This window comes from Camelus dromedarius, chromosome 5 (assembly GCF_036321535.1).
Source record: "Camelus dromedarius isolate mCamDro1 chromosome 5, mCamDro1.pat, whole genome shotgun sequence".
NCBI lineage: Eukaryota > Metazoa > Chordata > Mammalia > Artiodactyla > Camelidae > Camelus > Camelus dromedarius.
The window spans coordinates 70,871,981-70,898,483 of NC_087440.1; the positions used below are offsets into that span (position 1 = coordinate 70,871,981).

The 26,503-nt window shown below is 47.1% G+C and overlaps 1 protein-coding gene across 3 annotated transcripts in view; it reads left to right on the plus strand.

The window, feature by feature from the left end:
* Nucleotides 1-26,503, plus strand: part of IFT43 (intraflagellar transport 43) — an 86,891-nt gene that overhangs the window by 44,768 nt on the left and 15,620 nt on the right. For all 3 annotated transcript variants that reach the window (XR_010381040.1, XR_010381041.1, XM_010976466.3), the window contains exons 4-5: nt 9,954-9,986; nt 10,659-10,705. Coding sequence is in view for 1 of the 3 variants with exons in the window: in XM_010976466.3 (XP_010974768.1) it covers nt 9,954-9,986; nt 10,659-10,705 (80 nt within the window). In the remaining 2 variants the exon portion in view is untranslated. The remainder of the gene's footprint in view (nt 1-9,953; nt 9,987-10,658; nt 10,706-26,503) is intronic.

Sequence of the window (26,503 nt, forward strand, 5' to 3'; positions counted from 1 at the left end):
AAAATGATTGAATAAGGGAAGGTTTCTTTCTCCCTGCCTCCCTGCTTTGGTTTGTTTTCCTCCACCACGTTGATTTGAGGAATCTCTAAGCCAGCACATTACAGTGATTGAAATTTTAGGACTGGAGAATGTAGTTGTGGGCAAGGGGCTGCTTGGGAGTTGTCAGAATAGGAAACGGTATTAATGGGGAACTGGCAGGGGTGGGGGCCGAGAGAGGCAGGGTCAGTGTCAGTCACAGAGCCAGGGAGGGACCTGAGAAGTCACGGAGTGTGGGCCCTTCGGTTTAGAGATGGAGCGATGAGGCGTGGGGTGGTTAAGTGGCTCAGGTATAGAATCTTAAGAATTAGAAAAGCCCTCAGATGTCACCTTGCCCCGCTGCCCAAGGTCGCACAGCTAATTAGTGTAATAGAATGTGCCTGGCGTTCTGCAGCCATGCCATCCTCAAACCTGAGAGCTGCACGCATTCATCTCCAGTTCATGAAAAGGCTGTGCACCGCGCTGTTTGTGCAGTAGCTAGTCTCTGAGAATAAAACCGTCTTTACTGCTGTCCTTCGGGACCCTTGCAGAAATGAGATGTTGATCATATGAAGCAATCTTATTGAACCGAAAAACTTTCAAGGAAAAAAGTTGTGTCCCCTGAGCCAGCCAGTCTGCTAAGGGGGACTCGCTGCTTTGTGGGGCGAGCAGCTAAAAGCCAGCAGGGAGTTACTAGGGACACCAACCATTGGTTAAAATTCTCCCAACATAAATGATCTCCTTGTTCTCTCTTTGATGGATTCCGTCTCTCAAAAATAAAATGCATCTGTGAACATCACACCTACCTCTTGCCTTTTCTTTTCAGTCCTTTACTGAGAAGTAACCGAAAGCAGTTTTAGTGTAAAAGCCGCAGCCTGGGCATACGTAGGAATAAAGATGCACACGAAATAGAACCCCCTCATAATCTAGGTGTTTTTGTGTTCTAGCGGGTCTGTCAGTGATTTTGCTTTGCCCCCTGCTACCTCACCACAGCTGGCTCCTGGGGGCTATGCTGTTTCTCCTGGTTTCACAGTGGCCATTGCTCAAGAGGTCATGTTTAGAAGTGCCAGATGTCCTTGGTTCATCTGTACGAGGGAGTCACCAGGGTGGGTCCTGAGCCCTCCAGGGGGCTGCTCCCCCCCACCCCCCCCCCACCGGTGCCCTGCCCTGTCCCGGAGCCTCGCACGCTGGCAGCTGGAAGAGGGTCTCCGCTAACGACACGTGGCACCTTCTCTTTGAGCATCTCGTCACCTGGGTGAGCTTCAGTATATTCACGGGCTTTTGGGGGCCCCTTGGATGTAAAAGAAGGGCAGAGAAAACAATGGGTAAGTGACTGGGAGGAAATCTTTACAGGTTTCTTTATTACATAGAAGAAAATTCTTTCCTGGAGAAGTAAAGGGCCCAACCCATTCAGGGATAAAAAATGGACTGAAATAAAGATTTTCAGAAACACTGATAAAAGTTTGCCCCTTGACTTGTGGAGCCATGATTACCGCTTGTTTTGGTCGCCACATCCTCCATCATTTCAGCCTCCGTCCTCAGTCAGCTACATTTCCCAGAGGTTGGCGCTGAGTCAGAGTGACTCCTTTTCCCACCCGCTTTCAGTCCCTCCAATCGTGTCAACGGCAGTGTGTCAGTTTGCAACTAGTATTTCTTTAACTCCTTTCTAACTTTCCTTGTCTACCCTTTTCCCTTTTTTTCTGAAGTATAGTCAGACCTATCTTTTTAACAAAGAAAGAATTAGCCATATGCTCAGACTCTTGGTGAACAGCAATATGTACCTATAAGGAAATACGTTTTGTGGGTTTTTTTTTTTTACCATTACCTTCTATATGGCTGGTGATGCTAGATTTCCATTGAGAATATAAAGTTTTCTTTAAATAAATTTATTAAAGTAGAAGTAAAGATTCAACTTAAAGACAAAATAAAGTAGATGCAGAAAGTACAGAGCTATAGCAAAATTCATGAAGGTGGCATTTGAAGATGGCAGGCGTTTGGGAAACACTGCCCGATAACATTTCTTCCCAGCTGCTTTTCCTCCCCATCCTTCCTCCCAGTGGGAGAAATAGCAGAACTTCTTCACCTTAACACTTTCATGCTGCTTTTTTACTGCAAGATATGAGGTGCATTAGGAGTTATTCATTGCAACCTTTCTAAATTGTGGACTTTGTAACTTGAAGGGAAAAAAGGAACCCAGTGAAAATTTCTAGCCCCATAGTTCCCTCCTGATCCCTGACCAACATCAGCGTATGTATTTATGGTGTTGATCCCAATGTGTTAAGAGCATCCTGTTCCTGTCCGGCTGCACAGCCAGCCTGCTCTGATGCCATTCATTTTCAGCCACCACCTCGTCTGTATTTCAGCCACACCGGCTCTGCTGCTGTTTTCTCAGTGCACTTGGCCCTTTCATGCCTCCTGCCTTTATTCAAGTTGTTTCCTCCAGCTAGAAAAGCCTTCCTGCAGCTTTTCTGCCAGCCGCAAGCCTGCTCAATCTTTCCGTTGGCGTGTCTTCTAGGAAGTCTTCCCAGATTCTCCCAACTGGAATGATCAGTTCCCACTTTAGTGCTGCCATGGTATTTTGCTCTAACCTCACTTGTCCTATTAAGTTTGAGGCGTAATAGAATCAGCAGTAGATGAGGGATTGTGAACCTTGGTTTCTAGTTCCAGCTCTGTCCAGCTCGCTTTGGGGCTGTCTGTTAGGTCGCTTTAGCAATCCTGGTCTCCATCTCCTCATCTAGAGGATGCACAGGCTGGATGGTAGCCATAGTCAGGCACTGCAGGGTGTGTCTTCTGGAGGTATCACTGTTATTTCTATAATGTTCTTTTCTCCAGCCAGATTGTAAAATCCCATTTGTGCCTAATAGATAGTTACCCATTAAGGTTTCTGAATAAAAGAATGTTCATTTGAGATACCTGAGGTCAAGATCTGAACTCTTCTACTTTTAAATTTATCAAAAAAATTTTTTTCACTTCTAAATTTATTGACAGCATGCATATACATGCACTTTTGTATGTTCCCATATTATTTTTAGCTACTAAAACTGTTTCTATATACTTCAACCCCTTTTCCTCCAGATAAATTAATGCTCCTTTGGAGTTTGAATCAGAACAAAGATGTTATTTTGAATCTGACCAGCAGAGGGCAAACTTCACCCAGGAATTGCCTTGTAATTCACTACCCCTTCAGCTTGATAGAGCTTGGCAGTCTACGGATAGAATTTAGAGGCTGGTTTTCATCTTTCTGCTAGACACCTTGTTGATAATGCCAGTAGGAGATCCATGGGCTCTAATATGACCTAAAACCCCAAAGTGCCAAAATTTGGGTGCTTGGGGAGTTCTCGTTCATCATGAAAAGAAGGGAGAAGATATGATATTTGCAGATACCTCCTGCACACTAAATATATGAATGACGATGAACAGGAACCAAGGGGGGAAAGAGTGGGGGCTTCAACTTTCAGGAGAGCTTTCAACGAGGAGGAATCTGTTAGCCAAAGAAAACTTCAATTCATGAGAAATATCTAGTTTTTAATCAGAATTATAGGAGTGGGGACATTTAGAGCAGAGGGACCCCAGTTAACCAGTCTACTGCCTGATGCTGAATGGGTCAAGATTACATTGTCAGATTTCTCCTTTGCTCAGATCTGGATTTTCACTGTGAAGGCTCATTTGGTGGGTCATACAACTGATAAAGTAGAGGCTTGGTGTTGGGTGTGCTAGTGATGTGTTATATGATCTGTGACAAATGACCTCCTTTTTCTCATGCCTTGGTAAAATTGACCTCAGTGAGGTTGGAGGCACTTGTGAGATTTTTATTGGACATTTAAGAATTACGAGGGTAGAAAACCAGGCAAGAAAATGGTATTTTGACTGCTTGTCCTGCAGAGGAGTGCTGTGTTTTGAAAATGTGAGGTAGCTTTGGCTCTGGTTTAGGTGATCTCGCATTCCTGCTCTTCCCCTTGCCAAGTGTTTCTTGATGATTTGGGCCCCCAGCTGCAGAGTGTCTTCTTTTTGTCACAGGAGGCTTGGGAGCTCCTCACTGTGGCTTTAACTCTTCTCTCATGGGCAACAAGTGTCAAAAGTAACCATTTGTCCCCTTACATCCCTCTCCGGTCAGAGGCTGTAGCCCAGAGGTCATGGGCCAGCGGATGGCCTTCCACTCAGACATCAGGGCTCTCAGTGCCCGGCCCTTTGCTCGCGTTTAAGCCTGTGCTGTCTTGCAGCAGGGAGGTGAGTCTAGGGTCCAATATGTGCTGTGGATATTAAGAGACTTCAAGGACACTTCCCCCCATTTATCCCAGTTATGTCCCCTGCTAAAATAGGTTAACGGTGTCTAATTAACCACTGAACATTGTCATGCTGCATAAAGATAGCATCCTGGCTGTTCTCTGAGCCGTGGTACTTTATCTCCATTTAGATCTCTGCAGTATTCCATTAACTTCGAGAGCAACATTTTAACTGAGATGATGTCTACATTAGGGCCGCCTTTCACCCTCCAGCACGTGACCCGTGTAGGCAGCAGCTGAGGCCTTCTGGCTGACGCAGGAGGGCAGGCAGAGGAGAGGGGCTCCGCAGGTGGGGAGGACTTCTACGTTGCAGCCCTTCTCTCCCACTGAGCCCCGGAGCAGAACCAAGGATCCAGGACTGGGCCGTGTCTGGCGTGGCTGCCGGCACCGGAGGCTCCAGCGCCATCAAGCTTGTCCTCAGCTGACTGAATCACACCCGGGCAATGTCAGGGTGGTCTCTCCACAACGGATGAGCGGAAATGCATTCGAGCAAAAGAAGAGCAGACAAGTACATGGAGAGAAGGGTGACCTGGCTAGACGGGATCGTTCTGCCATGACACAAGCTATCATGTTGTAAATAAAACATACATGATAAATCACATGGAACAATTAAACCAACGGTAACTGTCACATCATCAGACCTGACAAAGCTGCAGTTGAAAGTATGTCCTTGCCTAGTCGTGGGAAATATTAATTGGATTTGAAGCAGAGTCTAGACTGAGTGCTTTCCCCCAGCGTAGAGCTGCCTGCCAGCCTGTATCGCGTGGGGGTTGAGAACTGGGATTTGTATTCTGGCCCTCTGGCTTTCCAGCTGGGTGACTTTAGGCAAGTAACTTTACTTCTCTGAGCCCCAGTCTCCCCATCTGTAAAAGGGAGCAAATGAATGAAATAAGATAATGTGATCAATATACAGGGTAACATGTAATACTACATAGTATATCATGTTCTATAATAGTACTGTATAAATAAGATTATATAATAACAGTGCCTGGCACCCAACAAGCTCGACGGTGATTAACTATTGTTGTCATCAGCCATCAGCCATCAGCCTGCCTGGGACAGGCTTGTGGGGGCGGGGGCCTGGAAAGGGGCTTTCCCCTGAGAACTGAGGGTGGATTGTGGAGCCGAGGAGAAGCCTAGCATGGGTCGCAGAGAAGCCAGAGTGAAAATCAGAAGGGGGCTGGTTGAGTGTGGAGCTGAAGGACTGGACTTCAAATGAAAGAAGGGAAAACGAGACAATGACCTTAACCTTGGATTCCTCCACCTGAGAACTCGATATTTAAAGAACAGGCTGCGTCACGTGAGGCCGAGTGTTCTTAGCGATTTGGAAAGGGCCATGCGGAGAGGACGCCAAGTCACTGACCTGGTCCAGTGCGTCCCTCGCTGAAAGGCAGGAGGCCAGGGTGCCCTTACTCCTGTCACTGTGTCTCCACAAGGTGGGAGGTGAGGGAGAACATGTACTCTCATTGTCCAAAGTTAAACCTTCATTCTGCAAAATGGCCAAAGCAATCAGCAAGTGATGGAGTAGCTCTTAAAAAGAAACCTGGCATTTAATTAACTTTTCAAAGTGCTGGTTCAGCAACCTCTGTGTTTTACATTTTGAATATTGAACAAGCATCTCTAATCGGATCTGAATTGCTTCTGGGCCTCTCTGGGTGGAAAGCACCTGCTTAGCTTGTATGAACACCACAGAATCTTGTCTGAAGTTCGGGATAGCCAGCTCAGGGTCACTCAGGAGTGGGGCCTTTGGTCTGTGAGGCCGTCTCCTTCCTCCCCTCAGCCTGTAGGTCAAGTCAGTGTTCATTAACACTTTTGCTCAAAGAAAGTAGGCAACCCAGAAGGACAAAGCAGAAGAGTTTACATTTTGCTGCTTAGCAACGAGAGAGTTCGGCCTGCTGTCTGAAATAAGGTTTAGGGCAGTGATTCTCATATATGTGATCGGGTTCCATTTCTAGAAGTGAATACATCAAGGGGCCTGGGGTAGAGCCTAGCACATGGGCTCTGCAGAAGCTTCCCGGGTGTGATTCTGTTGTGCGCCACTGGTGAGGAGCTCCTGGGGTAAAGGAGTCTCTGCAGCTTTCAGTTAGCGATCTGTTCCCTTCTGTAAGTACAGAAACCCAGGAATGACTGTGAGCACAGTAAACCTAAACAGGTATCAGGGTGCCCAGGGGACATCTGACGATCAGTGGGTATCTGCTTTTGAAAGGGCTTGGGACAACGTGCTTGGAATCTAGGGTGGAAAGTGGGAGATAGGGGTTCTTGTTTCGGCCTCGTCACTGACCCTATCTGTTACTCGGACAAAGCGCACAAGCAGTGGCCAGTGTCCCAGTCTGTGTATAAACTGGTGCTCCTGAACCCTGCTTTGCCTCTTTTCCAGAGCTGATGTGGAGAGAAATGAAAGTCTTTGAGGAATACAGGGAAGTGCTCGATCTTTGTACGGTGGTCTCCCCAGTATTATAATTGTCAGGTTCCCAAACCTTCTAATAGCCACCTCTAGGGAAAGAGGCACGTGGGCCCTGGGTGCGGTAAGAGGCCAGCAGCCCAGGGCGGGGCTGCCCACAGCTCTGCTGTCCTCCTGCCACGGGGCTGGGCTGGTCGCACAGTTTCCTCAGAAGTGTGTCTGTGAGGAAGAAGTGACCCAGAACCCACAGGGCTCGCCCTCAGCCTCCATCCACATCCTGTGTGGGAGGCTGACTTCAGCCCCGCATCCTTCTCTGCTTACTTAACCTGGTGGGCGGTGGTAGACCACCGGGTGCTCATTTATTTTAAACCTGACACCAACAGCTTAAAAACGCACTCTGCGTCATGACTGGGTATATCTGTATATAAAACTGAAAATAATGTACATAATATTTATCCTTACTATTTGCAGTACATTCTCATCACTGTTCTTTGCTATTGAAAAAAAAAAAAGACAAGAAAGGCTGGTGGTAAGCCACCAGATTGATTTTATGATTCACTAATGGGTCGTGACCTGTGGTTTGAAAATCCTTGTGCTAGATTCTGTCACTATGTGGCCTGCAGTGCCTTTGGGGACCGAGCAGGTAAAGTAATCTGTGTTTTATTTCAGAATAGCACCTTCAGTTGTATCACTGAGATACGTATACAAACTATTTGCATAGTCACTGTTCTGCAAAGAAATGTCCCCTCTGCCAGTTCTCTTAAAGAATGCTGCCCACTTCCCTTTGCTTTGTGACTTTGGGCAGCTGCATGGCTACAGGAAATCCTTCACTTGCCTCTTAACTTCTATACAAAAACCAGCAGAGTGGATTCAGTGATCAAGAGCTTGCACTGGACCCCAGCGCCAGGGAGGCTCATGGTGGCCGGGGGGAAGGGGAGGGGCAGCCGTAGCCGACCTTCCCTGTTTTCCACATGGGAGTGTAGGCCCAGTGTTACTGGGGTTTGTATTTGAAGAATTCAGAAATCTGGATTCTTGTATAAAATCACTCAATTTGGACAAAAAATTTACGGTAAAACAGAAGAAAAATTAAACCAAACCAAAATAAGCGGCTGTGTGGTGCAGCCCAGACTCATCTGCAAGCTGGGTATGGCCCAGAAGTGGCCGCTGGTTCAGAGGCAGAGTGTTTCATGCCGTTCCTCCCGGGCCCCATCCACATTCCCGCTGGGCTTTCCATCTCTGGAGCAGAAGGCGCGCCCAGAACCCGCTACTGCTGGCAGAGAGATTGAGAAAGGGAGAGACAGGCAGACAGAACGCCACCTGATGGCATCCCTGCCCTCCATCCTTGAGGGCTCGCTCTTGATCTTGCTCCTTCCTGTGGGTGGCAGTGAGATTCGAGAGTCCTTGGCCCTCCTGGAGTGAGCGCGAGCAGGATGTGGGCTGAGCAGCAAGTACGCTGAATATGGAGCTCGGCCCGTTTTTAGATGACGAGTGGATAAATGGCAATTAATCAGCCTTCCCCCAAAGAGTGGCATTATCATTATTTCCTTCAGACAAAATCACTGCTACTTTTGGCCATGGCACCTGGCTTAGGAATGAACAATTCTGTTGTAACTCCTGAGGGTGATCAGAGACAGATCCGCCTCTTCTGTAGAACTCGAAGGCGCAGGCCTCGGCTCCCCAGCCTCTCAAATCATGTTGTTCTCTGATCTCGGTTTCCATCCAAGCCCTTCTACTGTTGGTGACACATGACTGGGTCATTCGGACAGTGGATTCCTAGAGTTCAGCTCCGCCGGGACACTTAGAGGCCGTGGTCCCGGGAACACATGAGCCAGGAGCAGAGCCTTCCTTCCTCCCGCACGGACAGAGGCAGCTTTGTTGGCAGCCTTGGCCCTGCATTTAGGGTTGCTTTGACTTAGCAGAAACCTGCATCATCCGACATCACCACAGTGGGGACACCCTGGCACCCAATGCAATTCACCTTCGTGCCCTCCTGCTGCCTCCGAAAGTCCCGCTCACCCTCCCTCCCCTAGTGGCTCTGTCTCTTTACTTGGCCTTTTGAGAATCAAACACTGCAACCTGGGAGGCCCCCTGAGTTGTTCCATCCTGTCCTTCCTGCTTTACCTACCCATCCTCCTCCCCCCCACCCCATACCCCGACTTCGGCGAAAGTTTATTCCCTCCCTCCCTTCCTTCCTTCCTTCCTTCCTCCCTGTGCAGTTATGGTTTACATTTCATAGTCTATTTAGACTTGGGCTTAATTTGTGATTCACTCTTGGGAGGAAGTATTTGTATTTTGTAGGAATTGCTGGTTGGTTTCGATGTAGCTCACAGGTCTTCTCCTGCCTTCAGGCCATTATGACGTGGCCCAACCTTTGCCCCTGCTCATCATGGTGATTGATTTCTGATTTAAAAGAATTCATAAAAAGCCGAAAACAAACATTCTGTGTTTGGGGAAATTTTCAGACCTACAGAAAAGTCATCTCCGTGGACCCCACACCCAACTTTAACAGTCGTCAGCAGGATCAGTATTTAGTGACCGACTTGGATTAGATTTGCCAGGAATGTGTTTAAGATGCATATTCCTGGGCTCCCCGCCCCCAGACCAGCTGATCCAGAAGTCTCTGGCCACCAGATCCAGAATCTGAATGTCTTAACAACCTTTCCAGATGGTTCTTACACATGTGCAGGTTTGAGAACCAGTGCCTCATAAGCATCTGTGTGAACAGGCGTCCTGCTCGTGGAACGTCTTGAGGGCACTACTCGCCCACCGTCACTCACAGGTCTTCAGGCCCTTTGTGTGGAGGATACAGAAACTCAAGCCCCGAACCTGCAGGCTGAACTGCGTGACTAGTTTGTCCCCTTTTGCTCGAGGGAAGCTGCACATCTTAACACAGCAACTCCAAATCAGACCCGAGGCCTTAGTCCTAAGAAAGCGCTCTGTAAATTGATCAGTTACTTGTTGAAGGAAAGGAAGGCACCATATCATCTATGCCCTTTTGAGTTTTGAGGTTCTTGTTCAACTTGCACTTAAGCTCAATGATTTCACTTGGAGTCATGCTGAAATCAGGTGATAAGAAGGCATTACTGTAATTTTATCACAGTGATTTTGGACCTTGGTCTATAAAGAGGAATCCAGACAAATAAAGTACTTGGGATATGCTAATTTGTCCCCACTTTTGAGACCCCCTCTCTAACATACCACACCAGTGCATGAGACTGGCAGGTTCTCATCAACCTTGTCTTTCTTTTTTTCAGGTCAGGAAGGAGGGCTTCTGAGGAAATAGAAGAGTATGTTTCCAGTGTTCCTGTGGTATTCTATGGTGACCCTGGTCGACAGTGCAGTCTGGGTGGTCCTGATCTGTTCAGCTTTTGCTGAGCACAGCATTCAAAAACAAACAGTATGGATCTGGCTGTGGTCTGGGGCTGGAGTCAGGAACACTGAGTCAAGGGTTTGGTTAATGCTGCTTCCTCAACTGAGGGCTGGACTCTGGGTTAACGTTATATCATGTCTCCCACCGTGTGGTTCTTAGAATTGTTTGTTCAGGTACCAGAGTACTGGTCCATGAGTTCTGCTTTATCAGTACAGATGGGTGGAAGCCACGCCAGCCTTGTAACCTAGCCTTCGCCTAAGACTTAGGTCAGAAAGAAAGCAGGAGGGTTTCTAGGTAAAGACGGAGTGTAAAGTGAGGGCCACCGAATCTCACACCACACCTGCAGGGTGGGCGGGGCATCATATCGTGGTCCGAGTGATGCTGCCAGTGGAGTGGTGCACCACGTGTCCTGTGCGGCCATACACGGCAGACCCAGCCGCCTGATTAGGTCTGACCACGTTGGTGGAGGAAAGTGGGTCCAGAGACATCTTCATCTAGGAGAAAGAATGGATACAATAAAAATGTGGGTATTTTTTTTTCTGTATTTAAAACTCATTTTCTGCTTTTTTTCCCTTCTTTTTGGGGGCAGTCACCGCCTCAGACAGCAGAGCCTGGATGGATTGGATGACGAAGGAGGTAAGATGCCCTTGGAGGAAGTCAAAAGGGCTTCCAGAGACAGCCCAGAGCATTTCCTGGGGTATAGCTAAGGCACCGTTTGCTGCGGCCTTGCTGGAAACACCCCCAGTGGCCTCAACCTGGCCCATTGTTTTGTGTTTCTGTGCCTTGCAAAGTGATGCTGCCTCTGCCCAGAGTATCTTACTCCCTTCTTTGTCCACCAGCTCTCCTTGTCCTTCATAACTCAGCTGAAGCATCACCTCCTCTGAAATGTCCTCTTCCCATCTCGCTCCCTGTCTGACTCAGGTGTTCTTTCTCTGCTTCTGCAACCCCCCGGGCAAACCTGCGTAATGACAACCACCACCACAGTGCCAACAGCTGATACTTAGTAGGTGCTCATTACACCTCAGGCACTCTTCTACCCGCTTATAGATGTTAAAGCATGTAGTCTTCACAACAACCCTATGAGATAGTGCTGTTATCATCCCTATTTTATTTTATTTATTTTTTTAATTTAATCTTATTTTCTTCCCCATTTTATAGTGAGAAGGGTTAAGTTGCTCACGGTCACGATAGCTAAGTGACTGTCACGTGTTAACGCTTGTTGGCTTGATCGTTCTTCCCACCAGGCTCTAATAATGGTGGACACTGTGGGTTACTTATCTTTGCATCTCCAGCGTATGACACATAGTAGCCATGAGTAGAGGCTGACCATGTAAACTAGGGAGAAACAGTTCTAACCGGCCAGCAGCCACGTCACAGCTGAAGCCTGTGTTCAAAACTCAAAAGAAAAGATAAAGTGTGTGTGTACTTTTTACGAGAAACCTACTAGCAGGGAGATTATATCTGGGACCTAAAGGATCAAAGCCTCTTTTTTAACCCACATATTTACCATTTCCACACTCCATTCCTTTGTGTGGAACTCATTTTCTATCTGGTATCCTTTTCCTTGTGCCCGAAGCACTACATTTAACATTTTTTATAGAGGAGGTCCTCTGACAATGAATTGTCTCAGCCTTGTTTGTCTGAAAATGTTTTTACTTTTCACCAGATATAGAGTTCTGGGCTGACAACTCTTTTTTCTTTTAGCGTTTTAGATTCCTGTTTCATTGTCCTCTGGCTTGCACTGTGTCCAATGAGAAGTCAGTGGGCATCCTTGCTTCCCTGTGTGCAGTGTGTCTTTTTCTCCTCTGGCTGCTTTTAAGACTGGTTTTCCCTTATCAGTTATTTTCAGCAGTCTGGTTATGATGTGCCTTGGTGTGATTTACTTTGTGTTTATCCCGCTTAAACTGCCTGAGTCAGTGGATTTATGGTTTTCATCAGATTCAGAGAATTGTAGCCATTGTTTCTTTTCTTTTTTTTTAATTGAAATATAGTAGATGTACAATATTATGTTGGTATTGGGTGTACTACCTAGTGACTTCACATTCGCATGTATTAATAAAATGATCACCACAATAAGTCCAGTAACCATCTGTCCCCATACAAGTTACTACAGTTTTATTGACCATATTCCTTACACTGCATGTTACTTCTCCATGGCTTATTTATTTTAAACTGGAGGTTTGTCCTTCTTAATCGCCTTCACCTATGTCATCCCACCCCACCCTGCTTTGGCAACCACCTGTTTATTCTCTGTATCTATGAGACTGTTTTTGTTTGTTTTGTTTTTTAGATTCCACGTATAAGTGAGATCATAACGGTGTTTGTCTTTCTCTGACTTACTTCACTCAGCATAGTACCCTCTAGGCCCATACATGTTGTCACAAATGGCAAGATTTCATGTTTTTTATGGCTGAGTAATATTCCACTGTGTATATACACACATATCTTCTTTATCCATCCATTTATTGATGGACACTTAGGTTGCTTCCCAAATTTCAGCCACCTTAGCCCCTAAACTTTGACATCTGTATCCTCAACGCAGCCAGACTTTCCCGTGCTCCACTTGGGGGTCCCCATGCCTGTGCCAGTGTCCAGGAAGCACCTCTAGGCAGAAGCCAGGGTGACTGCAGGGCCCACTTCATTTGTTTCCCTTCCCTTGGGAACACAGTTCTGTGCTACAGCTTGTCCACTGTGTGACAACAGTTATGTCTTATATTTTCTTAGTTTTCTAATTGTTCATAGCAGGAAGGCAAGTCTGGTTCCAGTTAGTCTCTCATGGCTAGAAGTGGAGTCCCAAAACCTTCTATTAACTAAGCTTTGCATGTGACTGCACAGTGCAGGAGAGAATTAAATCTGCAGAATGTGGACAATTCCCTGTGCTTTAGCTACCTCACAGGGTTAGGGCGAGGGTCATAGACGACATTCATGAAATATTCTGGGATGGTGGTTAAAATACAGATTCCCAGGCCTCCCACAAAGCAGAAGCTGGAGTTGGGGCCCAGGGATCTGCATTAATTTCAGTAAGCTCTCTGGTTGAGGATTTTGCACACTGAAGTTTGACAACCCTGCTCTGGTACCTCCAAAGCCAGGACTGAGGCCTGGGAGGAGGGGAGTACTTCTGCCTCATCTCATTTGAAGGGGGTTTTAAGGGAGAAAGGTAGTCACTGGGGGTCAGGAGTCCAGTCTACACTCTAGGAGTTAGGGCTATAAGCCTGCTCCCATCATCTGTGAGCACTTTTCTTTGCTCCTTCATTATCTCTTGTCGACAAGTTCATTTCTCTCTGCCACATATTCCTCCTTAGCTCTACCCATTAATCTCCTCTCAGTGCCCAACTTCTCCACCCACTGGTGACTCCCAGTGACTCTGTTTGGTAAGGATTTCCTGCACTTCTGTTCCCGGAGTCTGTGTTCCCAGACACGTACCTGGATGCCCTCTGCCAGGGCTGCACTGGCAGCTCTGATGCTCCGTGTTGGTGTCTGCTGCCACCACTTCTGGTCCACCTGTCCTCACAAACTGTCTGTGGCTTCAGCCACTGGTTGCGTGGGGCAGCAGGGTAACCACCCAGGAGGATGTGCCAATGGACTCAAGGAGGCAGGGTCCCTACTAGACGTGAACAAAGCGGTTAGATGGTTGAGACGCAGTGTGCTCGGACATTGTGGCGTGGATTAAATTCATGGTCCACAGAAGGTCACCTCAACTGGTCTTCTCCACGCCTCTCCCCATCCTACCTCGGACTTCTTGCCAGCCCCCCTCAAAGGACTTCTGAAGTCCTGCCTTCTCCAGTTTTTTCAGCGTGTGAAAGTGCTGCATTTCAAGGATCAACTGTTAAATGTCTAGCACAATCCTGTGAGTACTGAAGTTTACACACATCATAGACGCACTATCAGAAGGTTGTGTTGGTGGCCGCTGTGGCATCATCACATTAGAATCAAACTTTTGCATCTTTAAGCCACTCTATAGGCCATCTTGTCCAAACCTGCCACTTGACATGTTAAGAGATTGAGACTTAGAGGTTTTTATACAAAATAGCAGGACTCAAAGGGGAGCTCTGGTCTTCTGACTCTCAAGGGAATACTCTGCTCTCATACCGTGGCATCCACCAACATCATGGCTATCACCATCACCCAAACACTTACCGTGTGCTGGCTACTAAGCCTATTTTACTGCCCCCCCCCAAAACAAATCTGTAGGAAAGTTTTTAAAATCAATTTTATTGAGGTCTAATTTATGCACATTAAACTGCATCCATTTAAAGTGCACAGTTTGAACATTTTTATAGCTGTATATACCCTGGGAAGCTGCCACCACCATCAATATACGGAACATTTCCATCGCCCCTGGAAGTTTCTCATGCCACTTTTCCAGTCCATCCTTCCTCTGCCCCTGTGTCCAGGCAACTACTGATCTAGAGTGGTTGCATTTTCTAGAATTTTATATACATTGAATGATATGTATGTGTGCTTTTGTGTCTGGCTTTTTTCACACAGTGGAATGATGTTAAGATTTAGCCCGGTTTCGGGGGGGGAGGGTACAGCTCAAGCAGTAGAGAGCATGCCTAGCATGCCTGAGGTCCTGAGTTCAATCCCCAGTGCCTCCGCTGAAAAATCAAATAAATAAATAAATAACTTAATTACCTCCCCCCTGCAAAAATAAATAAATAAATAAATAAAAACTTTATAAAAAACCATGAAATTTGAAAAAAAAAAAAAAAAAGATTGAGCCCGGTTGTTGCAGGTATCATTAACCTTGCTCATTTTTATTGACAATTTTCCATTGTATGGACATACCACATTTTAGATATGTATTCACCTGTTGAAAGACATTTTGATTGTTCATTATCCCCATTTTAAAGATGAGCAGACTAAGGTGAAGAAAGGTAACCTTGCCAGAGGTCACACAACTAGCAAATGACAGCGCCAGGATTTGGAAGGCAGCTGTGCTCACCATTCTATCACCAGTGCAGCTCAGCCCAGCACCAGAATTTGAATGCAGATCTTGGCCCCCAAGTCCTTGCTCTTGAACTCTGGTCTGTAACAAATGGTCCAACCCTCTGCCATGTTGGCATCTCCTTGCACAGGCTGATTGTGTTAATGTCAGCTCCCAGGTGTGTAAGATAGAATGCTAGCATGATTGATAGGATGCTTAATACAATTTCATTAACGAAGGAGAGAAGAAAGTTATCTATTTTCAGAGAATACCTCTAGTATTCCTTTCCCCTTCATAAACTTGGAATGTGAAATTTGTGATTTGGCCTTTATTTTGGCTCTGGGGGTTTGAAGCATAAAATCCTCTCTTGTCAGAGAGTGCACTTGCTGTTACCTTCTAGGAAGGATGCCTCCTTCCTGGCATAAATCTGTTTTCCATGCAGTTGTGCCTGAGTCCTTTAATGGAAAACCAGTTCATATGTTACACTTCACACTCAACTTAGTCCATTTCACTATATGTGAATGTTTAGAATCCATTATGCAGTAGGAATCATGTTACATATAACCAGTTTCCAGAATTATCTTTGCTCAGGGAATTACTTGGTTGGCTAGTGAAGGCTGCTCCTTTGAACTCAGAATAACCAGTGGGTGGGGAGACTCCATGAATGACTGCCCTAAACCATCCATGGTCGCTCATTCAGTAGTGACATTAAACAGATCTCTAGCCACCTGTAAGGGAGCCAGCTGGGTCCCTTAGTAAAATCACATTCAGGTTCTTTGAGGTCATCCATGAGAAGCATTATCATGTGGAAAGGGGCTGCTCTTCTCCTGGTGCTTGGTAGGGGTGGGTGATTGGCAAGCAGTCTCAAAGGAGATGATGAATCTCAGCGAGTAGAAATGAGGAGCCGAGGTCCAGGGCACCCGCCAGGCAGATGGCCTGCTCCCATCTCCTTGGAGGTGAGCTTTCATTGAGGAAAGCCAGTGCTGCTCTGATGCTGGAGCTGGTGATGAGGCAGACAGCCCTGGCCGTCCAGGAGCCTCAATCTAGTGAGAACTGCCCTGCTTTCTTGCCTCCTCAACTCTTACAGAAAACTTTGAGGAGCCATGTCTCTCGAGATACATTTCTCAGCATTCAGCCTCCCTAGCTTCGCTCTTGACACACATCACTCCTTCTTCCCTGGAGCAGATGTGGAGGGAGACAAGAGAAGCACTTCCTCCCTCCATTGATGCCTCAGGCTTCTGAGGGAAGAGGACAGAAAACAAAAGAAGGATGGAGCTGTTGAGAGCAGGTGTGTTTTTAGAATGAGAAGCGGAGAGTGAGTGCCATGTCGAGGTGGTTTGGGGATCTGCTGCTTAACCTAATGTATTGCAATGGGATTATTTGCAAGCAAGGCAGGCTATAAGCTCAAATGTTTTTGGGGGCCAGGCACGTAATGTAAACACATGAAACAGCAGAAGTTTATGACTATAAAGAATGTTAGGGCCTGTGGTGAACCCAGAGGGGAGATGCCATGGCCTGAAAGTTTTCAAATTCATATTTCAAAAAAATGACAGAATTGTTAAACATCACTATGAACGGAACAAAATGCATCTGCAAGTTGGATTAGGCCTCTGGGAAGTGATTTGCAAATCCTTCATAAGACCTTGGAGGGCTCTGCTGCAAAGGAACACAGGATTTTGTTGGGGAGACAAGACATGAAAGATGGAAAGCTTTACAAGAGTTAAGTGGCTAAGACAACAGAGTGATGAGTGGAAAAGACAGCAGATGGTTGTTGCTGTACTGCTGATTGATGTTACTAAGGGCCATAAGGTCAAAAGAGGAAGCGATCCCTGTGGGCTGAGGGCCCTTCAGAAAGAAGGAAGAACTTGCACTGGGTCCTGAAAGCTGGATAGGATTCTGTGAGATAGAGAAAAATGTGCACGAGGAATGACTCCACGTGGAGGATGAATAAGGAATTCACAATAACCAGAAGAGAAGCTGGTTCCGCAGAGCTCAGCCCTGATTCTGGTCTATTCTCAACTACAGGTATTCAACGTCCCCACATACACTGCCTTTAATGAAGCTTGAAGACTGCCAGTCATCTTATTTGCTGATTCTGGGTGGACTCACTCACAGCTCAAGCTGACACAGTGCTTCAGGGAAGCTGGGATTCATGATTATGGAAAACAGCTGAGAATGATGGACAGCCAGCATCCCCAGATACCTCAGGGTCCCACAGTTGTAGGATGACAAAATGGAGCTTTCCTACCCAGATGACCATTTTTTAGTGTCATAATTATCCATTCCTGTTCTTGGAATCAAGTTTCTGGTTGGCCCTAAGGCCTTCAAACTTCTGTCATGGAAGGTGATAGGGTGTTAGAGAAAGAACATTGGATCTGGACTAGGATTGAACCCAGTCTCTACACGTGACTTTGGGCAAGGCATTCATTCATTCATTCATTCATTCATTCATTCATTCATTCATTCATTTCTTTAACCACCATATGTTGAATCCCTGCTACATGTGATGCTTGGGGCTGGGCACTGGGGATATGATGTTATACGAAAGTCTTAATCCTTGCCATCACACGGCTTGCAGTCTAGTTGGGGAAATGGGGACTAAACAAATAGTCACACAACTAGAAAAGTAAGGACACATCGCAGTTGGGGCCACCGAAGGAGGAGTACAGGGTGCCATGAGAGGGACTAACGTGGAGACCTGATCTGGGTTGGGTGATGAGGTGGGGGGCCATTCTGAAGAAGTGACTTTTAAACTTCAACTTTGAAGGAAGAGTAGAAGTTGCCAGTGGAGGGGAGGGTGGAAGTTAGGAGCTGGGGGGACCCTGGGAGAGGAGGTGCAAAGTCATGTCACCTCTCTGATCCTGTTATCGGGAAAAGGGAAATAAGAATTACCTCGGTTCTTAGTTACGCGAAAAAAAAAAAAAGAATTTTTGATGAGAGACAAAAAGCATGATATAAGCAAGATTTTTATTAGTGAGGTAAAAAAATAGCAAAAGATAGTTCATTCCCGAGAATTGGGAGCGGGCCAATCCAAGAGAGGAAACATGGTGCAGCTCCTTTGTTTTTCCTGTTTTTATATCCTGGTTTCGTGATTGATTGATTGACAACTCAAGTTCCCTGAGCTCTGGCTGATTGACAGCGCAGGTTCCTTGTGCTCTGGATTGTTCCTTTTCCCTTCCTCTCCCCCTGCCCAGTGCTCATTTCTATCTAAACTACCTAACACTCCCAGAAGTGTTTCCAGGCCTGTGTGGGCTCTTCCAGCTCTAAAACCCAACTCTGGATAGAAAGCGAAACTTGAAAGAGGAACGTTGAGAGACACAACAAATGGGAGAAAGGAAATTCTTCATCTTTAAAAAAGATAAACAGTATTCAGATTGAAATAATCTCTGAAAACACAGTTAGACATGGACTAAACTTTCAAAAAGTTTATCTCTGAGCTAAATTCAAGTTAAGAAAGAACTTGTGAGCCCCCAAAATGTGGCTTTAAAAAGTCGAAAGTCTCTGAAAAAAGGAGCTTAACAAAGGATTCGATCTTTGTTACGTTTTTCCATTGTGTCTTGGCCTAACCCAGGCCTGGGCGTGAAATTATAACTCCCTCCTCCTGGCAGTTCCCATTGCCTCTGGGACATGCCTCCTCCCCACCAGGAGGGCTGTGCTCTTTGCATCCTAGGGTCCAGTTTTGACAGAATCGAATACCTCAAAACCTTAGGAATAATAAATCCTATGGCCAACCCCAAACTGTGTAATTCCTAAAGGACAGGCTGAGTTGAGCCACTTCTAGCCAGGGGCAATTGGGGACTTAATTCTGCAAGTGTAGCAATCTGGATGATCTGAGAGCTCCAAGTTTAAGGGTAATTGCTCAATTTTCTATCCATGTCAACGGGGAAAATAGGTAAAAGTGGCTGAACACAGGCAAGCAATGAGGCTGGTTGAGATGTGAGATGCTAGACTGTCCGTGGAATTAGAAAAATGCTGTCTGTCGTGGGGTATCGCTCTGTCGCCCCTCTCCCCATCCATCTCTCTCTCTGGGCTTTCTAACTCTCTTTGGGGCTCTTTCTCATTCCCGGCTTGATTCTTCCACTGTACCCTTTATCCGTTTTTCCGCAAACAGCAGGCACTCTCAGCCCAAGCAGTTTTAACGCGGAGAGAGTGGAAAGAATTCTTTAAGTGCAGATGAATTGGAACCCCATTGTCTCATTCTTTTCTCTTGCTTAGTAGGAATGTTTCATTGTGTTGACATTCTTTCCTTAAGCTTTATACAGCATATAGGACTTCTCAGATGATACCCAGACCTAGTTCCTGTGCCTCTCTTTCCTTTTTTGTTAAAAAATTATCCTAACCAGCACAGATTTTTTAAATTAAATCATGTTCCTTAAAATCAAATGTTTTTCTAAGTTCAAAGTCACTAGGACTAGATGTTAAGGTTTTGCCTCCCCACCCTTCCCTGACACAGGCACACACGGGAGCTCCTTTTAGCTAAACATGCCCATAGCAGGAGCAGGGATGGGGTGGGGTGGGCTGGGGTGGGACTCATTGGTCCAAGGATTAGCTGTCCTCTCTCTCATCCTTGTGCTTTGTTAGGCTTTATTCTGCGTATAGGATATTGGGTATGAAATTTGAAGAAGGCCTTCTTCTAGGAAATGGTATTGATAATTCATGTTTGTAAGTGTTTACCAAGAGCCAGGCACTGTGGTGCTGCTTTACCTCCAGTACTTCAGTTAATCCTCACAAAATTTCTGTGCAGACATTCTGTGATGATCACCCTTTTACAGAGGAAGAAATTGAAGCCTTTCTCAGTTAAGTAACTCATAAAAGTCACATGGCTAATAAGCAGTGATGTGCTGGTAAATATTTAACAGCCAGCTCTCCAGGGGGAAAAAGTCCTCACTGGCAGTGTTTGTCGATTTCTGTGGTGTAAATACTCCCACTATGGCTGGATTCAAGCTCCCCGAGGGACATCGTGGACCACAGGGCTGGGAAGAGATGGCCAGTAAGTAGCACGCCAGTGTATCATATTTCCATGATGCAGGTACATTGGATACACATCATTTCAAGAGCACAGGTAAAGTGAAATGTAGTAAAATTTAGGAAGTGGTAAGTTTTGAGTATTACCTTTGTTTTTAATATAATTCATTTAATTATAAGGATGTACAATTAATCGTTAATACTGTTTATGTTTAATCACCTGCGTGTGAAATTCCTAAAAATTTAGCCATCGCTTCTGACAAGCCAGCATGAGCTGCTCCGGCACGTTGCCACCAGGAAGTGGTGGAGCTGGAGTTTGGATGTGGCCTTTGTGACTCTGATCACCGGCTCTCTCCGCCTTCCTCTTTGCTGTCAAAGTGTTAGGTTCGCTTCTCAACTCTGCTTATCGAGGAAGCTTGCCTCTGCTCATTTTCCCGGCACCCTGTTGTAGGGTTGCTCTCCTCTCCCGGTTCTCAGGTTTACCTGCTGGCCCCCATCCTCAGCTCTGCTGATCTGCTCCGTGTGAAGTCTTGTCAGTAACACCCGGGCTGAGTAGAGAAATGCCAAAGAGACCAGGTCTTTAAAGCTCTGTGACACGAAGCAGAGTCTTCAGGTTGGACCACTCCTCTCTTTCATCTTATGCTTTCTTTTCTATCCAATCCCTCGAGATTGCTTTTAGATAGTGAATCCTTGTGCCTCTCTGGGTCCTGCGGAGGGGAGGGCCTCCTTTAGAGTGAGAAGAAAGAGGGTCACTGGGCTTCTGCAGGTGGCAGCGTGAGTACCAGGGATTTGGGGAAGTTTGGAAGAACAGAGACCCCACAGGGCACCTCTGGGCTCTGGAGTGCTATGGTTGGAGCTCCCCACCAGCCCCATCCTTGGAGACAAAGCTGAGGAAACAAATTGACATCACAGACATGGGACACTCAGAAGGCCACATGGGACATCAGAGAGCCCTAGCCACAGGTGTCGGACCATGGTGTGAACACTGAGCCGAGGTCATCATGAGCCACAGGTGAAATCTGTGCAGGTTCATTGCAGTATAGAAAGCGATCTTTTCTATATAATGGTTCTCTAAGCCAAAGACTTGGCATGCTTACCTATAGGCCATGTCTATAGCTGGAACATTTGGAAAGACTTCTATAGGCAAATGGGACAGTAAGGTGTTATTTTTACTATTGTATCATAAGACGTATTCCAATGGACACCCCAGAAACAAGGATGTCTTACAGATGGAATGCACCTCATTTTGGTGATAAGGAGACTCAGGGCCAGAGTTGACAAGTAACTGCACATGGTTGGCCAATAAGGGGCAGATCTGGGATCCAAGTCTCCTGACTCCCACTTGGGTACACCCTCAGGTACAGTTCTGTGCACCAAGAATCTGGATTCGGATCTTCCTTGAGAGACAGCTAAAGCCACATCCCTGGCAGCAAAAGGAAAATGAACTCTAGTAGATGTAGAGTCGGACCCAGAGGCTGACTCCTCTACTCCCCAATGTGGGTTTGGCCAAGGCTGGTCCCCAGAGCAAGTGAGATGCCAGAGAAATTACATGGAACTTGCCAGAACTTTCTTTAATGTGGCAAGAGAAGTTGTTTTGACTTGGTTTTGTTTTTTTGAAGGAGGTAATTCACAGTCCCATGACCCTACCCTGGGAAAGGCATACACCATCACAGCGTCGGTGTCTAGGAATTGGTGGGATGGAGTTACTTGACTCAGCAAATGTAGTAGAGACTGGTATGGCTGTGTTCTTCTTGCCTTTTGAAGAGGCAGAGTGTCAGGGAGGCTTGAAAACAGAGTTAAGCTTGGAGCAGATTTTGGCAGTTCTGCTTTGTCACCTCTGTGGTGTCTTGCCTCACCCGGACCAGCTGCAGAGCATAGCCCAGAGTGTTGGCCAGACCTCCTGCTCCACTGGCAGAGCTGGAACAGTGCTCTGGGCCCCTAGAGGTCCCCTGTAATCTCTGTGTCACACCAGACTTTTCTAACTTACCATCATGAACATCTCTACCCAAAACACAGTTGACAGTGACCTCTCTGGGGCTCCATTTTCTTTGTTCATGTGAGCAGCTTACTGGATGTCCCCGTCTGAAGAGGTAGAATGGGGTCACGAGATGGAAGTCTTGCAGCACGCATGCACGTGTGTTGTGAATGAAGCAGGTTGTATGCACCTTCCTGCAGGAACACAGAGAAAGCTCCGTCAGCATCCTGACATGCCACAGTCTGTTTTGAGGCATGTGATTAATGATAAATCATCCAACGGTAAGCACTGACAACATTAAAAGAGAGCTAAATCTCCCTAAAATCGTTATAGACATCAGGGTATTTACTCTGTAACTCCTTGGATTCTGTCCTGGTTGAGTAGAAAAGACAGGATCAGGATAGGACAAAGCTGATCCCATTTATTTTTGTGAGACTGTCCTGGATGTGACTGCAAGCTGTGGTCCAGCTTTTGGGGAGAGACACAGGTCCTTCTCCACATAGCTGTGAAGGGAGTGGGTGGATGAGGGATGAGAGGAGGTGGGGCCGTATTGATGAGAACCGCTGCCTGGGGACATCTTAGACACCTTAGATTTTTATTTGACTAGAAAGACAGAGGCTTGGCGCCCTAGGATGTCCGTTTCAAGTGATGGGGTGTGAATAGAGAAGAGGTATGGTGTTCTCTGCAACAGAAAAAGAGGTGGATTTGTAGGGTTGCTCCAAATAGTCTCTGTAACCAAAACCACAGCAAGTTGTGGCCTGGGGACTGTGTTCTCCAAGTCAGTGTCCATAGTACCTTACTCATCTTGAAATCTGATGGCCAGATATCGCTTAGGTGAGATAAGAAGGAACCTGATTGTGCATCTGAGGTTGGACTCAGCACATCCCTTAGACCTCAGCTGGAGAAGCCTTTCCTTCCGACATGTGGAGATCAGTTTCTAAAGAACCTGAGATAACAAAGCGTAGGTATAGCAGAAATCCAGTGGAGAGGTGATGGGGACCCTCTTACCCTGGCGAGAGATGAACTTGGTAGGGCCCAGTGGTAGGTCTTCCTTTCCAGCTTCAGGTCCTCCCAGCTGTCTGAGAATGCCCAGATGTTCGGTGTGTGTGTGTGTGTCCTCGCCTGTGTATACACACACGCGGGAGGACACATACTGGGAATGTGATTCCTGAGTCCATAAGTGTGGTTGACGGACCGGGTTTACCTAAAAGACCCTTTAAGAGAAAGCTCTTGAAAGATGATTACAGAATTGAGACACCATCATTTAAAAGTGCCCGAGGCAAATGCCTTTGAAAATTGCAGCAGTGGAGGGACAGAGAAAGAACCAGGCAGCCCTTGATTGTTGCGCTGTCCCCTCGGGACCCGTTCTCCCCCTCCCCCTCTGCTTCTCATCTGATAAGAGAGAGAGCAGCAGTAAGACTCCTCATCTATCTTATGAAAATCCGATTCGGAATGGCTGTGATCAAAACCAGCTGGCTGTCACTAGCAGTGGCCTTGCGCGGAGGGAACCGCTCAGAAGCGTTCCGTATGTGGGGGTGTCACGGGTGGCACCGATCAAAGGAGCATTTTCTTAATATATATAAGGAAAATACAAAACCTAAGGATTGAGAATAAAAGCAGTGTAGTTTGTCTTGTTTTTTTCAGCATAACACGAAGAGGATGAAATAGAATCAGACATGCCTGGTTTCTAACACACTTCTGCTGGCGCTCTCTGTCACATTAATACCCTTTCGCTCATCTTGGGTCTTACTGAAGAGAGCGAGAGTCCCTCAGTTTCCATTCCTTCCAGGCACTTCATTCCTCGTCACTTAAAGCCCCTTACCCCTCTGCGTCCCTAAGACCTCTCTACAGATCAGAGCTGGAACTGCCAGAAAGCGCCCCGAGAGCTGTCGGGGTGGCTGGGAGCGGCCCTGCTCATTGTTCTTGGTTTCCTTCGGCTGTTGGTAACCAGTGTGCGATGTTCCTGAGAGGTCACACAGCGGGCTGAATGGGGTCTCTCCTTATGGAGAACCCTTGTCGGGTTGTGCTTGTCTCCCAGGAGCACCACTTTTGAATTGCTCGGAAGGGTCAGTCCGGCTTGACGACCCTTTACGTGGTCGATGCTGACGGGGTGATGGGGGAAGTCTCATTCTGGGGTGTTGCATTCGTGGCTCCTTCCAGGGATGTGCTAACATCCCTCTGCAGGTAATATAACGAGGCCTGGCCTCCGCACACCCTAGTAGCCCATGAGCTGAGTCACCATTCTCAGCACAGCCTCCTCTCTGCTCACGACCCAGCCAGCATCACACCTCGCTGAGGTCTGGCTGGGCTCAGAAACGGCCTCAATCCAAGCTGTGCTCTCCAACCTGTCATCAGCCAGGAGAGCTGAGGGGAACAGCCAGGTGTCTTGATGTCCTTCTTAAGGTCGGTGACCTCTTTCCACAGCAGCATGAGGAGGGGGTCTGTTCAGCAGGGGCACAGAGGCATCTCAACATGTGGGACATAGACGAACCACCCCTCCACCCTGCAGCCGGCACCTTAGGATGGGGTATCATTTCTTTCTATCCCTGTCACTTGCTCCCTCAGGGACCTGCTTGTGCATGTTTTGCTCGTGGCCAGTCCTGTTTCTTACCCTATGCAGTGGGTCCCCGTCGCCAACATCACCACAGTTCTCCCATTCTCCCCTCCGTGTCCGCTGCCTCTCTCCTCCCCTCCCAGGAGTGCGTGCAGGCTGGATGGGCAGGATCAGGGGAAATCGCCAAGGATCCGTCCTCATAAAGCAGAACCGCTCAGGACCTGCAGACGCAGTTTTGCCCTGGAACCCCGATCCGGGGAGCACAGGGGGCCAGGAGCTCCTCTGAGACCATCTCTTTCCCTTGTTCCTTCGGGTGTTTGAAGCCTGTTGCCCATCGCTCTCCACTTTTCTTCTCCCTTTAAAAAAATCCTCCATTTTTTCACTTAGAAAAAAATATTATTTATACGATTGAGATCCACTAATTAAAGCCATTTTCTGGTATTTGGTTACTGGAGCGTTTGATGTCTCTCTGACAAGACCATGAAATGCATGGAGTGTCCACAGGGACAGAATTTGCTGAACACGGCTCTTTGTAAATGAGGGGACACAGTGTCGCAGCAGCTCATGAATATGAAACGCCCATGATGCCACCTCAGTGGACTTGGGAACACAGATGAATCCTGTCATGTGCTAAATGAGACCAATTTCTTTCACTTAACTTCATCTTCAATCAGACCTTCTTCCATTTGCCTGTTTAAAATTCCCCATACGTGATGCAGAAGGTAACAGCATTCAGTAAAACAAAGTTTTGCAGCTGCAGAGAAAAATTATAATGATCTCGGGTATAAAGTTGCCAGCTTCTGAAAACGTGGATATGCTTTCCTTTGGCTCGTGAGCTCTGCTGAGGGTCTCCTGACTTTGGGCCCAAAATTGGGAGTCGGCTGGACTGCTCTTCTTGGGGTGTCCCGAAGCAGCACGTCCAGGTCCCTTTTAGGCGGGTTGGTTGGTGAACGTGGCTGTGAGTTACGAGTGGTGGACATGAGCCCTCGGCATCCCGTGAGTGCTGTGCAGTGGCCGGGGCCCTGAGCCGGGGAGCAGGTCTGGAAAAAGCAGGTGTGGGACCACGCAGGGCTCAGTTAGTGGGTGAAGTAAGGGGGGCAGATGTCGTCAGTCAGCACCCGGAGGAACCTGGCAAGGTAGGCCAGCCCCGTGTATCATTTATTAAGGTGTCAAGGTCAGAAAGTGCTGGAGTTTAGAAGAGACTTTATGGAGCTCACTAGAAACCCTTCTGGACGTGGTCAGGACATTCCGTTCAGAAATCCCCGACCAAGAGAATCAGCCAAGAGTGGAACCTGAAGGGGCACAGAGAGGAGGGGCTCCCTGCCTGCGCCACCTTTGCCTGGGTGGCACTGGGGTCCAGATCAGGGTGCCTCCTTCGCTCTCTCCTGCCTCTGCAGGGAGATTGGCGCTCCGAGGAAAGACTCTGAGTAATGCTCATTGCAAGCCGAGTCCAATCTGAGAGGTTGCTTTCTGTTCTTGTTTTACCAAAACAAGCAAACAGCAGCTTGATGTGAAAGCAGGCTATCACAAAGTGCATCACAGAGATCTGGGGCCAGGTGCTTTGCAAGAGGCAGGCAGGCTTCTTACTGTCAAGCCACGGGGGCTGAAAAGAATCCCTCTGGGACTGCCCTGGGTACTTAGCACTTCAGTGTGCGGCTGTGATGGTATTATCCATAATGAATGTAATTCAGGGCAGATGGCAGATTCTCATATCTTTGAAACCAGTTGTAATTGATCCTACTGGCATTCCCACATGTTTCGGTTATTTATTTCTACTATTTATTTAAGCACCCTTCATTTGTTGCTGTAGTTGGTCTGTTAGTAGATCCGTTAGCAGACTAGTGTGTTAGTATCGAAATGAGTTTTCCGTTTGGCAACATCTCTCTTTGAAATAAGTTCCTCCTGCTGTTGCTGCACATTAACAAGCCTTCACTGGGGGCTTTGAGAAGGTGGAGTGTTACAGTGTGGCACACCAGAGACCGAGGAGCAGCACAGGGACATGGGTGAAGAGCC